At 53.2% G+C, this 16,596-nt stretch overlaps 1 protein-coding gene across 2 annotated transcripts in view; it reads right to left on the bottom strand.

Moving 5' to 3' along the window:
* Nucleotides 1–11,805: 11,805 nt before the first annotated feature.
* Nucleotides 11,806–16,596, bottom strand: part of Gfra2 (GDNF family receptor alpha 2) — an 88,604-nt gene continuing 83,813 nt past the window's right edge. For both annotated transcript variants that reach the window (XM_046447890.2, XM_058580411.1), the window contains 2 exons: nt 13,970–14,023; nt 11,806–13,112 (listed from right to left, as the gene is read on the bottom strand). In XM_046447890.2, the coding sequence (XP_046303846.1) occupies nt 12,990–13,112; nt 13,970–14,023 (177 nt within the window). In that variant the 3' untranslated portion in view covers nt 11,806–12,989. The remainder of the gene's footprint in view (nt 13,113–13,969; nt 14,024–16,596) is intronic.

The raw sequence follows: 16,596 nt of genomic DNA on the forward strand, positions 1-16,596 counted from the left end.
GTCACAACCCCCTTTACCAGGGGCAAATCGAGATCTTAAAGCTAGAGCTTACAAAAGCTCCTAAAATTTGAGCTGGTCCACGTGGAGATGGCCCATCTTCATGAGTTAGCCACCCACCCCCTCACCCACCCACTCATCAGAGACTCTCTGGAGCTTTTTACCTGGCCACCTGGTCCAATCCACTCATTTGACAGAAGAGGAACCTGAGGCAAACAGAAGGCAAGTGACCTAGACCAGGACAGGGACCATAGCCTGCCTTCCTGACTCCTCAGCAGACACTTCCTCCCTCATGCCTTGTCCCCCAGGGTCCAGCAGAAGGGCTTGCCTGCAGGAGCAGCAGGTCCTGGGACCCCCACCAATGGCTACTTGTCAGTGGGAAGGAGATTGGGAGGCCCCCTCTGCCCTGTGCCTGCCCCGAGCCTCCAGGACAAAGCCCCTGCAGTACAGCTCTGCGGGTCACACAGTGAACTCCACAGACGGTGGGTGGAGCCTGGACCCCAGCTGCAGGGAGGTGGTGATCAAAATCCCATCCGTGTTTGATTCTGGGGCGATGCCCAGCATACGTAGCAGGGACAACCAAGAAAGGACAAAGGACCCTCCTCCCCACCCCGCCACGCCACCTCTGAGGACCTTTCCATCCACTCTTCCTCTGAGTCCTGAGTCCATGAGCAAGTCTTTATGGACCTTTTTTAAAGCCCCAGTGAGAGACTTAGTGAAATTCTCCACTGGTTGCAAATCCTCACAGAAAGAATGCCATCATGGGGCCACTGGCGGAGATGGCCCTGGACTGGCGGGCTCTCAGCTGGAACCCGAGACAGGAAAGCAGGCAGACAGGGAGCAGCACTGTCCACACAGGGTGGTCTTCCCCCGACCCTCTGCTAGGCCCAGTGGCCTCCATGGTCACCTTGGACCACAAACAACTGGATCAGAACAGGGCCAGGCCGAGGAGGTCTGATCTTTGGGGCTTGCTCATTGTCCAGTCCTCTTTCCTGTGATCTGAGAGTCAGTCTGCATTCTCCAAAGAAACTCAAGGTTTGATTCAGAGAATTGCAAAGGAATAAACAATTCTACTCACCCTCTATGCTGTGCCAGTGAGAAACTTCTGTCTCTGTGCAAATACGTACCCACTGACAGTGCCACCCGACCACTGTCCCCCCCACTACAATATGGGAGCAGAAAAGACCCTGTGGTGCCCTTCACCCAAATGAGATGGCTTTATGCTCAAGGAGGCAGGGCCACTTGCAGGGTCTTTTAGACTCCCCATCCCCAGGGGACAGCACAGTGTCACACATACACACATACAGGATTTTTGGTCTCCTGTTAGGAAATGGAAGAAATTTGAGAGCCAGGGCTTGCTGCCCAGACTTCCTCCCTTTCCCTTTATCTTTACAAGAGGCCAGGGAGCCTGAAGTGTCCTGCAGCTAATGTCCTTTCCTCTCATCCCTGACCCTTGGCCCCCAACGGATGCCCCCTGCTCCCCTCCAGCAACGTTGGAGAAAGGTCATTACCAGAAGGAGGCCACCCACCGGAGTCGACTCCTCCTGAAGGGGAGTTTGTTTGCCTGGCACATTGGAATCTTTCAATTTGATCGTCCTCCTGAGATTGTATCAATTTCCTCCCCATTTTGGGAGGCAGCTGTGGATCTCAGTCCTAACGGCCTGGTGATTTCCAACAAGTTCCTCTTCCCTCTGCGGATGGCCTTTCTCAATCACATACCTGAACAAGCAAGACTGGATGTTCCCCTCTATTATCATGAGCTCCATCTTAGTAAATAAAACCCCTGCTCCCTGCTCCCCACTCTCCCAAGGCACCACTTCACCCTTTCAGGCCCCGGGGAAAGTGCTAGGTAGATATTTTTCTAGTTCACCTCCCAGTTTATGTACGCAAACAAGTGGCCGCAGCACAGGACGAGGGACTCGCAGTGCCTCCTCAGGAAGAGGCTGGTGCCCTTCTTGGTGGTGTTTTGGAGCTGGGACATCATGATTTGTTCTGTCGGGGGTGGGGGCAGGGGTGAGCCTGGGTAAATCAAGACTAGCAGCTGTTCACCCAGAGGGACAGGGTGCCGAGGTGAGCTGAGTTCTGGGTTGAGAGGTGGGCTGCGGCACAGACTCTCCCACCCTGGAGGGTGTCATCAAGCACCCTCATTCCACTCCTCTCGGTCTGAAGCCTTGGTGCTCCGCTGGCCCGTGGAACTCTCCCTTTGCTCCATCCTCAAGAAGGGCTTGCTAAGCCAATTAGTGATTCCATGTGAGAGTGCAGGGGCTGCGTGCAACCGCCTGAGAGGAGGCACCATTGCAAGGGAGGACAGAGGTGGTAGGGACTGGAAACCAGAGCCCAGGATTCTCTCTCAGCCCTGCTGTTGGTAACCTGTGTGGACTGGGGTGAGCGGCAGGTTTGAACAGTAAGGCAAAGGCATCTGAGCCCTCACTCTTCTTTGTTGTGCTTCTGCTCTTTTGTGCTAATTCGGAATCCCCCTGTGCCTCCCCTCGCCCATTTTCCCTGAGCACTCACCTGAAACCCACTGACACTCACCCCTACTTTCTAACAGTCAATCAACAATCACTTGTTAAAATCCCCAAGCACTGCCCTCAGGACTAAGGATAAAGCCGGGGTGGGGTGGAGACTGTCCTGCTCTCTTGGAGCTTATTTTCTAGTGGGTGGAGGTAGATCCAAAACAAATAAATACATCCACACACGGTCAACTGCCTCATAACAATGTTTCAGTCAACAGCGGGCCTTATACGATTGCAATAGAGCTGAAAAAGTCCTGTCTCCTGGTGACATCATAGCTGTCACAATGCGATAGAGCAACACATCGATGCAAGCGAGAACACACCTGCTGCACTGCCAGCCGAAGGAAGGTCTAACATGACAACTACGCACAGTACCGGACACTTGATAAGGTAGTAAATTCCCATGTTACTGGTTGATGTCTTTTCTCTACTTTTTCTTCATCCTTTTAAAGAGCTCGCCTTCATAAACAGTGGGCATAAAGCAGCCCCCAGGGCCACCAGCAGCAGTATCACACAGCTCACGGTCCCTGCATGGAGCCATGTGGAGGGTCCACCTGGACCATCTAGGTTGGTGCCAGTGCTCTATGACGTCCACACCAGGACCAAATCGCCCAACAGTGCAGTTCTCGGAAGGTGGCCCTGTCATTAAGCACCTCATGCTGCACATGAACACGTGTGCATCTGTGGTTGTGAGTGCTTTGGAAAAGTGTTAGGAAGGGAAAGTCCTGAAGTAGTGGGTAAGGAAAGGTGTCCTTGACAGGAAAGGTCTCTTTAATTAGCTGACATTGAGTGGGGTCCTGAATGAAGCGAGGGAGTGGGTTTTAATAACGAAGAAGAGCATCCCAGACAGATGAGCAGCCAGAGGTGAGCATCAGCAGGGACGCTCAGGGCCCAGCAAGGAGGCCACCGGTGGAGCAGAGTGGGCAGGGGAGGGGGGCTGGAGAAGAGGTCAGAGAGGTAACCAAGGCCAGCGCCCAGAGGTCCCCACAGGTCATCATCAGGGCAGGCCTCACTTCAAAGAGATTATGCTACATTTCTTTGTTTAAGCAAAATTTTGTAACTCAAGATTTTTTTTTATAAACTTTTGGAGGAATTTCACTTAGAACTTCCCAATTAATTCAAGTAAGGGGCCTTTTGCCCCAGATTGATGGAGAAGTGCAAAATGCAGAGTGAAATTTGGAGAGGCTAATTACTGGAACGCATCTACAATCCCTGGGCAAACCCCACAGGGGAGCCAGGCTGCCTGACGCAGTCGCACGTCCCCAGGAGGCTTCTGTTCTCCCCTCCATTCCGCGAAGCAGAAAGGACCCTCCCAAGTGGCTGGACTGAACACTGGGGAGAAGGGAGAAAGATGAGATGGAATCAGAGGAGAGTCAGCGAAGGGACTTTGGGAGGACAGTCCCCCAGCTAGCCACCACGAAGAGCAACTGTGACCTGAAGCAGAACCCCTTTCCAGGCACAGTGACTGCACCAGATAGAAGGGCAAAACCCCAGCCCGCCAGAGCAGGTTCCGAAGCACAGAGATGAGAGAGGGAATTCTGCAAAGAGTCTATGCTGGGCCGAATTTTTAACAGGACACAGAACCAGGGGTGCCCTAATCTGCATGCACTTGGCATACCCACAGTCCCATGCTGTGGCCTAGACCCTACACTTTTGTGCTTAAGCATTTGGGAGCTCTGGCCTGACAACAGTGGTTAGGGATGGAAGTCAGAGGAGTTGCAGAGGACAACAGGACACTGAGGGAGCCCCCTGGGAAAGTCTCCTGTTCAGAAAGAGTCTTGCTGCAAGAAACCAACCTGTCAATCAACCATGTTGATTACAGACAAGGTGGCACCCACCCCCTGCACCCAGCCTTAAGTCCTGCCACTACCAAATACATTCTGAAGTCCTAGATACCCAAGTCCTCACAGAGATGCCCAGGATCTGGGCCTAGGTCATGCTTTTCCCATGAAGCTCCTGGAAGAGGCTAGCCCTGCTTTCTGAATAGAGTCCTTTTCTAGGCCCAGACTCAGTGAGGCAGGTAGGTCCCGCGTGGTGTGACCTTCCTAGTTCTGCCAGCTGATGGCCAAAGAACAATGACACTCTCAGGACTAGTTCATTCCTTACCTCCCACCTGCAGCAGGTCCCCCAACAGTTGTGTCTATCATGTGCAAACGCTGCTTGGACTACCACAGGTTCTTTCTAGACCTGTCCTCTCCAAGGCTGCCCTGGGGCTGCACAGCGCGTTGCAAGAAGGTCTGTTCGAGCAGTTCGGTGGGGAGTCATCACTGTGGTGGGACAACAGTACCCCTGGGCCACTTTTGATCGTCAATAAGGACAGGTCTCCTCTGTTGGAAGAAAGCTAGCCCAGCATCCCCCATCGCCACCAGGCACTCGGTGAGAGACGCCCTAAGTCCCCACCCCAGGAGGAAGCGTTTCAGGACCACTCCTGTTACCGTGGCCTCATCCAGCCAGCTCTCTGACAAAACGAGAATTAAGAGTAATTGGAGGTTGCTGGGAACCCTAGAGAAGCCCTTTCATCTTCCACTGGGGATAGAAGTGACGGATGGCCTGAGCCAGCAGGTGTCAGCCCACAAGAATTTATTTGGCCAAGCAGGCCGGACTCTGATTTTCCAATGAAATGGGGGAAGCAGCGGCTTTTATCCTAAATTGTCAACCTCTTGTGTGGAGGGGCAGTCACTGTGCAGCCTGGGGACAAGCAAGGAAGTGTCCTTGCCGAAGGCAGCAGGAGCTTCACGCCCCGGCCGCTCACCTCGGTGGTTGTGCAAACTCCCGCCTGCAGACCTGGTTCAGGGAAGGAATCACTTTCTCCTGAGTGGGCCACATGCGGGAGACTTCTCCATGACCTCTGGCTGCTGGATGGTTTCCAGGTCAAGGTGGTGTCTAATGTGCTCTCTCCTAGGAAGGGAGGACAGCTGGGACCGGTCGTTGTTCCACGTGGCCCCAGGGTTGGCTTCTCTAGAAATGCCGTCTAGAAGGAGTGAGGTGCGCAGTTGTCAGCCTTGCCCAGGGCGAGCGCCATGGCAGCCACCCAGGGCTCTGCACAAGGCATGTGGTGAAAAATCGAAGCAACCAAGCAGGGTGGCAGTATTTGCTGAAAGAGAGATGAATTTTGTCTCCTTGCAAGTCATTTTGCACTGGACTGGTGAGCTGAGAAACTGCTGGTGACATGGACTCAGAATCCTGCTGTGGAAGGAGCCTGAAGAGGAGGAGGCCCGGGGCCCTCTCCCTTCACAAAGGAAAATAGAGTTCAGAGCAGATAAGCAGATAAGCCCAGGCCCAGCTTCCTCCCTGCACCCAACCCTTCTCCCCTCCAGCCTGAGTGGCAGCTCCACTTGTCCTTGGCCTTGGGTCCTCCACTGGCTCACACAGGAGAGTCTGTGCCAATTAGGGAATGAGGCCCCCTCCTCAGGGCCGAGGCCCAGAGAAGGGGCACAGATGGGTGAGCTGAGTGTGGCTGATTGCAACCCCATTTCACTCTGCTGGCCGCTGCACAGAGCACAGCTTCACAGTGGCACACACAGCCCCCACATCCCAGCATACCCCATGGGGTCTGTCCCGCACCCCAATACCTGGCTACCTGGTTCCTTTCTTGCACCTCAGCTCCAGCCTAAGTCCATTCCTCCCAGCTTCCTCCACCACCAACTCGGCTGTGTGTTCGAAGCCCTTTCCACACTGGCCAACCTGCCCTCTCTTCCTCCACTTGGAGGCTGATTTCAGCCCCATCCGTCAGCACCCTTCCCTGCTGCCACCACTCCATGTTCCAACTGCCTGAGATTGACAGCTTGGACTCAAAAGAGCAGTGCATGGGCAAACTATAGGCCATGGGCCAAGCTGGCCTGCATGTGATTTTTGCAAATAAAGTTTTATTAGAACACAGCCTGGCCTGGACATTGAGATTTTGCCTGTGACAGCTTTTTAGTCATTGTGGCAGAGTTGGTAGTTGCAACTGAGATAATGCAGCTCACCAAAACCCGTCGTATTTCCTGTGTAGTCCTTCCTAGAAAAAGTTTGCTGATCCCTGATATACAGCAATCTTTCTGAGGTTCAGGGAAGTTCAGTGACTTAGCTAATGTCACTACCCAATAGACAGCAGAGCCAGGATTTGATCCTGGTCCCCGACTCCTACCAGTATACCCCCAGATTTTTACTATAGGAAAAAGCACACCAAAGACAGCTCTCTTAAAAAGCCCTGGTGACTCAGAATTCTCCCAAAAGCAGGCTCTGGATCCCTTCCTGCAGGAAGTCTCTCAGAGCCCGGAGTAGCAAAGCCCGCTCTATCTTGCCTGGGCACCACCAAGGGCCAACGGCACACCAGTCGCCCTCCCAGAGGTGCTGACATTCCCCTCAGTTCAGCTCCTGTGACTAATTGATGCTTCCTGTCCTCAGTTTTGAGCTGGTGCAGTTACTCCAGTGGCACGTCCTCTGCCTTCACGCATGGAGAGGGGACAGCCAATCATAGGTACTCCAGAGAGCGTGACATTTGGATGTTCTGTAGCCACGGTCCCTGGTGACTCTCAGATCAAATCAACTCTGATTTACAAATAACACAAGGACATTTCCTTTTTTGTCTCCCCACTCTTCCTGCCCTCTCAGCTCCACTTGGCGATGCTTCCAAGAGAGCAGCCCAGGGGGCTGATGACAGCCGCACTCTCTTGTCTGCCCCAAATCCACAAAAGCTTCTTAGGACACAGAAAGGGGGAGGAAGGGAGAAGCTTCAAGGATGAATCCAAGAGAAGGATCCTGTTCTGCAGATCAGGTGCTAAGGAGTCACGGAGGCCCAGGCTAGGGGGCGCACTGGGTGAGGGAGTGTCGTGGCTGGGAGCCCACTATGTGCCAGACGCTTAGTAAGATATCCCACGGGATTTCCACACCACTCCTAAGAGGTAGGACCAGCGTCATTTCACAGACGAGAAAACGGAAGTTTGCACTGGACATGACCTTCCAGTTGGTCGGGGGCAGATATGGAATTCAAATCAGGTCTCTCTCATTCCTAAATTTGTTCTCTCTCCTTTTAGTCAGGAGGTCCCCAAGATAAGAGCAGCCCAAGGTCAAGCCAGCAGGACCCCATCTGGTCAGTCTTCCTTCCTGGAAAGGCTGACTCCTAGCCAAAGCCATTTCCCAACAAGGTCATTAGCCATCCCAGCAAAACCAGGGGGCAGGTGCTGAAGCAGAATACCCCTCTCCATCTTCCCCTGCCCCACCAGAAACGTCTTGAGCTGGCGGGGGGGGGGGGGCTGTCTCTGAGCAGCCTCTTCCCTCCCCTTCCTTGGCCCTTCTTCCAAGTGCACACCATCCTTGATTTCACAAAGTCCTTTGCAGAACTCCTTCCCCATTGCCCTATAGGCTCCCAAAGGTACACTCAGCCTCTTGATGGCCTGTTCCCTTGACCTTGAAAGTACGGAAGATGCTGAAGAGAGAGAGTGCAGAAGCACCAACGAGCCCGGGTTAACAGGACCCTCCCTACCCACCTGGGCAGCCACAGACTAGCACAGGCAGGGCACACACACATTCAGGGTGACAGGACATCACAACACAAACCCTGGAGCCAGCCCACCTGGATGTGTGCCTGAACACTGCCACTTATGCTCTGCAATATCTTAGGCAAGATAGGAGCCTCGCTTTGCAGCAGTCTACCCATCTTAGAAGGGGACATGGCACCAGCCTCTGAGTCCCAGTGGGGATCCAATAAATTAATATTCATACAATTTCAGAAGAGCATGTAGCATATGGTGAGGGATGGGAGCACGAGTTAAACCTTAAGATATACACATTTTAAAACAATTGTTTTTGGGTTTGTTTGTTTGGGTGCTGGGGATTGAACCCAGGGGCACTTAACCACTGAGCCATATCCCCAGCCCTTATTATATTTTATTTAGAGACAGGGCCTTGCTGAGTTGCTTAGAGCCTCATTAAATTGCTGAAGCTGGCTTTGAACTTGCAATCCTCCTGCCTCAGCCTCCTGAGCCATTGGGATTGCAGGTGTGTGCCACTGCACCTGGCCTTATTTTTGTTTGGGTTTTTTGTTTTTGTTTTTCAGTAAAACTATCAAAGCCCTGGCACAAAAACCCATTTCACACAAAATTGTGGGATGTGGCAAGGAACATTCTGAGCAGGTGATGCTCTGCAGGGCCCTGATTCTGTTCAGATCTTTGTGAAGGTTTCAAAGCCCTTTCTATTTACTTATTTGCTTTAATGTATATAAGGAAGTAGCACAACTGGGGTTTTAGAAAACTCATCATAACTGAAGTATTCAAAGCCGACACCCATCAGGCTGGCCACTCTCTCATTGTCCAGAATATTGGAGGCACACCTCAAAGAGTGGTGGACACCCTGGACAGGAAAACCAGGCAGAAGGCTTAGCGTCCACTTCAGTCCATCTCAGTGTCCCTCTCCTCTCTTCAGTACATGTTTAGTCAAAAAGCACTTCAGTCATCATCTAATGCAACTTGTTAGGTGACCCAACCAAGGTCAAACAAGGTGACAAAATTTCCCACATGTGACTAGACGCCAGTCTTCCTGACATTTAGCCCCACCACAAAGAACGTTAACACCTAATTTACCAGTTTGGGTTCCAAAATGATTTTGTCTTTTCCTTAAAAAAAAAATTAATCCACGTTTAAAAGACGATTACCTACTCCCAGGGAGACTCAAAAGAATGGACACTATGCTATCTATTGATTTACATTCCCTTGTATTAACATGGAGCACGTGGACAGTTTTATCCTCTGATGTCCCAGCCCCTTGGCCGATTCAAACTCACCTCACAGATCAGAAAATGCTGGCAAAGGGTTTCTCCAACCAGGAGGCAACACTGAAACTTTGCTCTCCTGTGAGTAAGGAATCCATGTTTCACACAGGTATTCTGGTGGTCAGTGGCCAGAAACTAGGGACACACACACACACACACACACACACAAACACACGAGACCCTTTGGCATGAGGTTAACCGTAGCAGGAGGCCCATCAGACTCTGGGAGCCAGTTAGCAGGCCCAGCCCTGAGGAGCGTAAAGCAGGGCTGCCGGGTAGGTACCTCAGTGAAGAGGTGAACAGTGACAGAAGTCTGGGAATGGTGACCATCCTGGTGGTCCAGAGTTGGTTGACCTCAGGAAGGTCTGGTGGAGGAGATAGCAGAGCCCAGCGAGGGACTGAGAATCCCAAGCAGGCTTATTTCCCAGAATGGCCGGAAAGAGCAGGACTTGGCCTAGGTCTGGGACACGCATATTAGAAAGGGCCCAGGGTGCCAGGAACTAAGATGATCCCCTGTGACTAGTCTCAATACACAGCAGAGGCTTGGTTATGGGAACCACTGGCAGGTCACCGAGGGGACAGCGACCCTGCTCCCTTCGTGTTCAGAACTCTGAAGTCCTCCATGGACCTCCCCAGGCCTCCCACTGCAGATCTTCCTGGTCTGGCCTGAGTGGCCCCCATGAATTAAGAGGAGGGCCATAGAGGCAAGGGCCAGCAGGAAGCTGTCTATGCTCCTGCCTGGACATAACTGCCCATGCTGGACGTTTCCCCGACAAAGAGAGGAACACTCCTTTGTGGCTTCTGACTTGGCAATGTTCTGGGGCCAGAGCACAGGCTAAGATGGCCTTGAAGACAGATGAACACCCCAGATGAGCCATGGCAGCGAAGGAAGCGAGCCTACACCCCTTGCTGACTGAGCTCAGTGCACAGGGTCTGCACTGCACATGGCTGTGTTCTGCCCCCAATAACTACCAATTAAAATCTATCCCTGGTGGTCCCTGCCAGTTTGCTCCTGGTCCCACTCCTGTTTCTCTGCCCTTGTCTGTTCCCCAACCCCAGTCTCAATTTCTAGGCCCAAATGTCCTAATGTCACTAAGGGTAATTTTCATCATTAAATCAATTAACATTAAGATAGGGACATTAGACTCTTCCCAGATTTATTTACATATTTTTAGAGGAACACAAAAATTGGCAATCTTCTCAAGCAAAGGAATGATTGCTTAATAATAAACTGTCAGCTATGGGCTGCATGGATGAGGAAATATCGTCAGCCAGAGTAAAGCTGCCCAGAGTCCATTCCTCCGTCATGATGGTGCCTCAATTTCCTTGTGGGGTACCTGCCCCCTTACCTAGCCTAAGGGCTTACTTCCTGTTAGGAACATCAGTCATGACACGTCCCCCCTTTCCCCCACCCAAGAATATGGGGGGAAGGCATAAGGCCCCATCCAGCCAGTAGGACATCAGTTGCTGGCCACTGGTCCCTGACCCTGTAGATCCTGCCTTCTAACCCTTCAGCTGTCCCCTGGTCCTTCCCTCTGTGAACCACCTCCTCCCAAACCTCCCAATAAGTCCCTGTTTGAACTAGGCAGTCTCTCCTATTTGCAAGGAACACAAACTCCAGATGGACATCAGTCATCCTGTCCTGCAGTAAGGCCAGCAGAGGCTGGGAAGAGAGATGGCTGCTCACTGTCCTCCCTCCAGGCAGAGGCTGGAACACAATCTGCTGCAGCGTGACCACCGTGAGCAGATGTTTCTGACACATGTACAACCAGAAACCAAAGCTGTTTGATTGAACCCAGGGTCAGGAGGCTGGAAAATGGCATCCCAGCGCCAGGAGTGACAGGACGGGATCACGGGAAGCCCTGAAGGCACAGGCCAGCCTTCCCCTCTCCCTCCTGCCACCTTGTGCAGGCACACACAGACATTTGTGCACACAAGTACACCCTGCTGCTCCCCAGGGAGAATCTCCGGAAGAACACGGCAGGCCCAGGGTCCGGGAAGACTGGGTGGCAAATAGAAGGCTGGATGGATTGTTCTCTTGGACCCAAACACTGATAGTGGTCTTCCTTCTCTGATGGAAACCAGGAGGCCAGGTCCCTGCCTTCTCCATGACACACCTGGATCAGCCCAGGGGTCCCAGGGAGAGATGCCCTCCACTCTACCCAAGGCCAACAGGGCCGCTCCAGCTGCCCAGAAACAAAACCATACCCAAGGTGACAACAAGCCACCACTCCCTCCCAACGGCCACCTCTCCTTTCACTGTCGGGGAGCAACAAGCACTCTACTAACCTGGAAGGCGAGGTAGGAGAGAACAAGACCCCGCAGTAGCCTAGCTGAGACCCTCAAACCTGCAAGTGTATAAAATCACATGCGTGGATCATCATCCACTGACCCTGGGACACACGGGCGAGACCTGTTGGGGTCCAGGTGGACACACACATGCACATACACATGAACTTCCCAGCCCCACCAGGAACACCCAGCAGGTGGCAGGGGCCAGGAACACAGGGGGGCGAAGGCTCAGAGCAGTGAGGCACGAGGCAACTTTGCTTCCTAGTATTTTATTGGAGCCTTGGTTAAGCGTGATGCGCATCAGGAGTCCCGGCCACGGCCCGCGAGCCCAACTGGAGCGGGGCTCCCGGGTCGATTTCCTTTTTTTCCTTTATAGACAACATTATTAAAAAAAATAAACTTTACAATAATACATTTTCGCTCATCTGTGGGGTATTATTTCAATAGTTTTGTTTCTTAAAAAAAGGAAAGAAAAAGGAAAGCACAGGATATAGGTACATGGACATGTATATACACATGTGGAGAGAAGGGGCCTTGGTGGACACAGCTGACGAGGTCTCGGGAATGAGGAAAGAGGGTGGGAATGAGGAGGGGCGGGAGAGAGAAGGAGCGAGCTCGAGACCAGAGTGTTGCAGACACACGTCCAACTGTGGCCTCTTCTGCCCCCTTCAGCGATCCCCAAGGGGAAGGCCCGCCAAATGGACCCACAAGAAACCGAGAAGCCACCGAAGCATCATTTCTCTTTGACTTCAAAATTCCTGCCACCAAGGAGGAAGCGGCTTCCTGGTGCCCAGGGTTTGCTCCCTCCCTGCAGGGGAACTCCTAGGCAGGCCGAGAGGCCCCAGCCCCACAGGCCCTACAGCCAGGAGGACCCAGCGCGGCCACGGGGGCTCCACGCCACACACAGACCCACCCTGAGGGCAGTGGGGGAGGACAGGCCATCTCCATCCTTGAAGCCAAGGGGAGGGCTGACAGGGCCCAACTGGAGGCATGTGGCCAGCTCCATTCCCCCCTGACCGATGCCCTCGCTGGTCCCCCAGCAGGTCCCCAGAGTGGGCCGCTCCAGAGCAGTTGCCACTGTCCTGTCCCCAGCCTGCATTGGGCACAGCACAAGTCCCTTCGGCAGTGGGGGTCGCAGCTTGGTCTCTTACTTCAGAAGGGTCCAGAGAGAAAAACACCAGGAGACAGTGAAGGGCATTTCTAGAGCCTTGTGCCCCTCAGGGCCGAGTGTCCCTGAAGCCAGGGGACCTTTGGGCAGCTCTCAGGCTCCCCACCTGCTGGTCTGCTTGGTTTAGAAAAACTTCTCCAGAGAAGGAACCTGGGAGGAGACAGGTTCAGAGACAAGGTGGGGGGTTTTTTTGCAAGGGGTGTGTGTGTGTCTGGGAGCTCTCCTCTGTGCCGTTGGTAGAGATCTTGAGACGCGTTCCCAGGGCCTACAAGGCCCACTTCAGCAAGAGGAGCAGGAGCGTGGTCAAGGCAGCCGACGGCCTGGCTCTGCAGGGGCCTGAGTTAGGTCTGATCACCTTGTTGCTCCCTGGGATGATGTTGGTCGTGAGCTGAGTCCACGGCAGAAGGGAAGACAGAGAAAACAACAAAAATCCCGTCAGCGGCCTGGGCTCCAGCCTCCTCCAGCCCTGCCCTCTCTGGCCACCAGACACCCTCCCTTGCACTCTGAAGGCAGAGCCAGGCTTCGAAGGGGCAGGGCAGGAACAAAGTGATGCTCTGTCCCCTCTGGGCTCCCAGCCCTCAGGTCGGGGCAAGTGAGCAGAAGTCCCCAGAGAACAGGCTGCACCTCCCTGCTTCAGGGCGGAGGATATATGTACATCCTGTGGGGAGGGAGATGGCATAAAGACCCCAAGGAGAAGCTCCAAGGTCCACAAGGACTTGCCTCTGGAGAGGAGACAAAAGGGAAGCCCCTTTCTCCCCATTTCTGAAACTTCCTCCTCCACGGATCCTTCCCTGTGCGTCTCTGACTGAGCCGCTCTCTCCTTCTGCAGAATCTTTCGCCATCTTCTCACCTAAGCTACCACGGTGGCATATGCACTCCTATGGGGGGAGGGGGTACTTCAAGGAAGGGACCATGTCCTTTTTCATTTCTGTATCTAATAAATATCACAGGACCAGTGCTGAGCAGGTACTCAATATGTTTGTCTTTAAAGATAAAGGAAAGTATGCGAGAGTCTCTGCTTAGAAGGCTCCTCCCCCAAGGAGATGGCCACAGGTCCTGACTAAAGCCTTTGCACTCCCCAGACCCACGCCAGCAAAGGAAGTGCCCACTCAGTCCAAGAGGGGCCAGAAGATCAGCTGGCCCAGCAACTGGATTCTGGAGTTCTAAGTTCAAGGCTCACCTAGAAAACAGCCCCCTGGGGGCCAGTCTCCTGCACCTACCCACCCCCTTCCTGCCCCTACTCACCTCTGTGAAGCACATGCTTAACTCTTTGGAGTTATTGGCCTTCAGTCCCTGCTCCTGTGGGAGAGAAGGCACTAGTTAGGAGAAGGCACCATGCTTTTTCTGGCCTGGCTTCGACTCCAATAAGGCCCTGCTATAACAATGCCATCACTGTTATCACTGCTAAGCTGTAGGTGCATAATAAAGACCACTACTGAGCCCCTGCACCCCTGAAGTCCTCATCAATTAACTCCTGGCTTCTCAAGGCTCCTGGGAAACTGAGCTCTAAACCTTGCTATCCAGTTTGCAGCATTCTGTAAAAACTAGCTGTCTGCATGTCTGTCTGCCTACTCAGAGCTCCTCAAAGGCAGGGACCAGGTCTCCTTTCCTTGCACTGAGCTGTGATTTGGCTCACAACTCAATTAGTGTTTTAGTAGACGCATGCATGCATAAATGAATAAATGAATGAATGCATCAGACCAGAGGTGGCATCTGAGAGCCAGCTCCTGTAATTTGCCATCACTCCAGGAAGGCTCTATGGACAAAGATCATGAGCCCGCATCTGGGCTCAGGAGAGAAAGAAAACTGTGATTGATTAGTGATGTCTGCCACTGGTACATGTTAGGTGGACAGCTGGCAAATGTGCCAGGCCATTTTCACTCCCAAACAGATGTGCAGCACCTGGGAACTCTGTAGACAAGATGAAGAATGAGAAGGGAAGGTTGGCGTCGTGGTCATCCCAGGATTCTCTGCCCTGGCATAACTACTTGGAAGCAGGACCACAGAGCGTGCATGAAGAACAGTGCTTTGTTACCACCATCATGAGAGAGACCAATGGGAATCAGCTGGGGGATATGGCCCTTCAGATGGCTTAGTTCCCAAGGCACTTGTGGGGAAGCTCTGGCTGCCAGGAGCAACTGGGAAGCCCAAGAAATTATGCCTAAATCACGACTCTTGGCCAAAAGTATCCATAATTCTTTGGACATCGTAGGCAATCGACCACCCATGCATCTGGTCAGCTAAACAAGGCCCCAGCTGTCACCCAGAGACCCTGGCCAAAAGCAGTCACTGCCAGTGGTGGATACAGAAATGTGGTGATTAGCACAGCAGGAATGGAACCAGACCCAACCCAAGAGGATCCTATTCAAGACCAGGTACCAAGTGTCTCCAGGTGCCAAGAGGTGGTACCAACTGCTTCCCTCCATGGGACATATTCCCTTCGGTCCTTCCAGACCAACCACTAGATTCTCCTCCTTGGGGCATTATACCACTCCAGGGAGGCCACTACAGGGACAGAACACCGCTTGCCCCAGCTTGGAGTCTGTGCTGTTACCATGTGTCCCACCTGTCCTCCCAACCCCTGCACCAATCCTCAGTCGGTTATATCCATCCCCAGGTGGTCCAGCAGCTACTTATACCCAATATGGCTTCCTCTGTAAGTGTCAGGGGTGGCTGTTCTGTCCTGTCCCCTTTGAGGGACCCTGGCTTGTCCCTGTGTCCCAGTCCCCGGGTCCATGTGGAATCACAGAGGCAGACAGCCCCACTCCTAATCAAAGCTGCTGTTACTTGTCTTATGTACTATAGTGACATGCAAAATTATTTTTTTAAGTCTATTGCTGGGGCCTTGTTTAGCTGACCAGATGCCCAGGTGGTCGAATGCCTACGATGTCCTTTAAGGTGAAGCCAGTACAACATTCTGTGATGACGGACATCAGCTCTGAGGCAGGCCCAAGGTCAAAGGTGGACCGAGACAATGTCAGTTCAGCAGGTTTCTATGCCAAGGTCAACCTGCACAGAGAAGCCAGAAAAGCCTCTGAGCCCCAAGCCCAACCAGGTGTGTGAGACAAAATCTGAATGGTAACGCCTTCTGGAGCACCGGCCTAGGCTTGGATCTTGCTCCCCAGAATGAGCAGGCCCCGTCAGGTGTCCCCCAATGACAGGAGAGGGGAGTGGGGATCGACAAATACCACACAGGAAAAATGAGAGCAAGAGCCCTTCTGAACCTATGGATGTCCAGTTCTGTAGGCCCCCAGGGCTGACCACCACACCCAGGAAGCTCAGGGTACCCAGCAGGCTTCCCCTCACTGCCCTGAACAGCTTCGCCAAGTACTGTGACCTCTAGTTTATAGAATTTCCTCAGTGCAGGGTCCTAGTCCTTGGACCCACAGATCAACCCTTTATCCAAGGCAGCCCGGAAACAGAATAAGAAGCAAAAGCTCGAGAGGCCAGAGCCCTGCACCCAAGTCCCGGTTCTGCCAGTCGCCCGGGGAAGTCTATTGTGCCTCAGTTTCCTCAGCCAGACAAGACAGGAGGCACGTGTGGCTCACTAAACCAGAGAAAGGGCATATAGGACAACAAGGCTCCCCACAAAACCAAGGCTCACTGTTCACTACACAAAGCAAAAAGTGAGCCAAGCACAGCTTTCACCCCAAGGCAGGGCCCAGGGGCAACGCAATAAGGGGACAGGGGATAAGGTGAGACCCAGGCAAGCCAGCAGCCTGGGGCCTGCCAGTGAGGAGGGGTGACAGAGCAGCCTCCTGCCTTCTCCCCCCACCCAACCCCCGCTTCCTCCAGCCTCTTTGCAGCAGGTGACAGTGGGGGAAGCAAAGGGCCTTAGGAGTCCCCACCCCACCTGACTCCAGGAAACAGAG

This window comes from Marmota monax, unplaced genomic scaffold (genome assembly GCF_021218885.2).
Source record: "Marmota monax isolate L192 unplaced genomic scaffold, Marmota_monax_Labrador192_F-V1.1 WCK01_AAM20220418_F8-fsc00040, whole genome shotgun sequence".
Classification (NCBI taxonomy): domain Eukaryota; kingdom Metazoa; phylum Chordata; class Mammalia; order Rodentia; family Sciuridae; genus Marmota; species Marmota monax.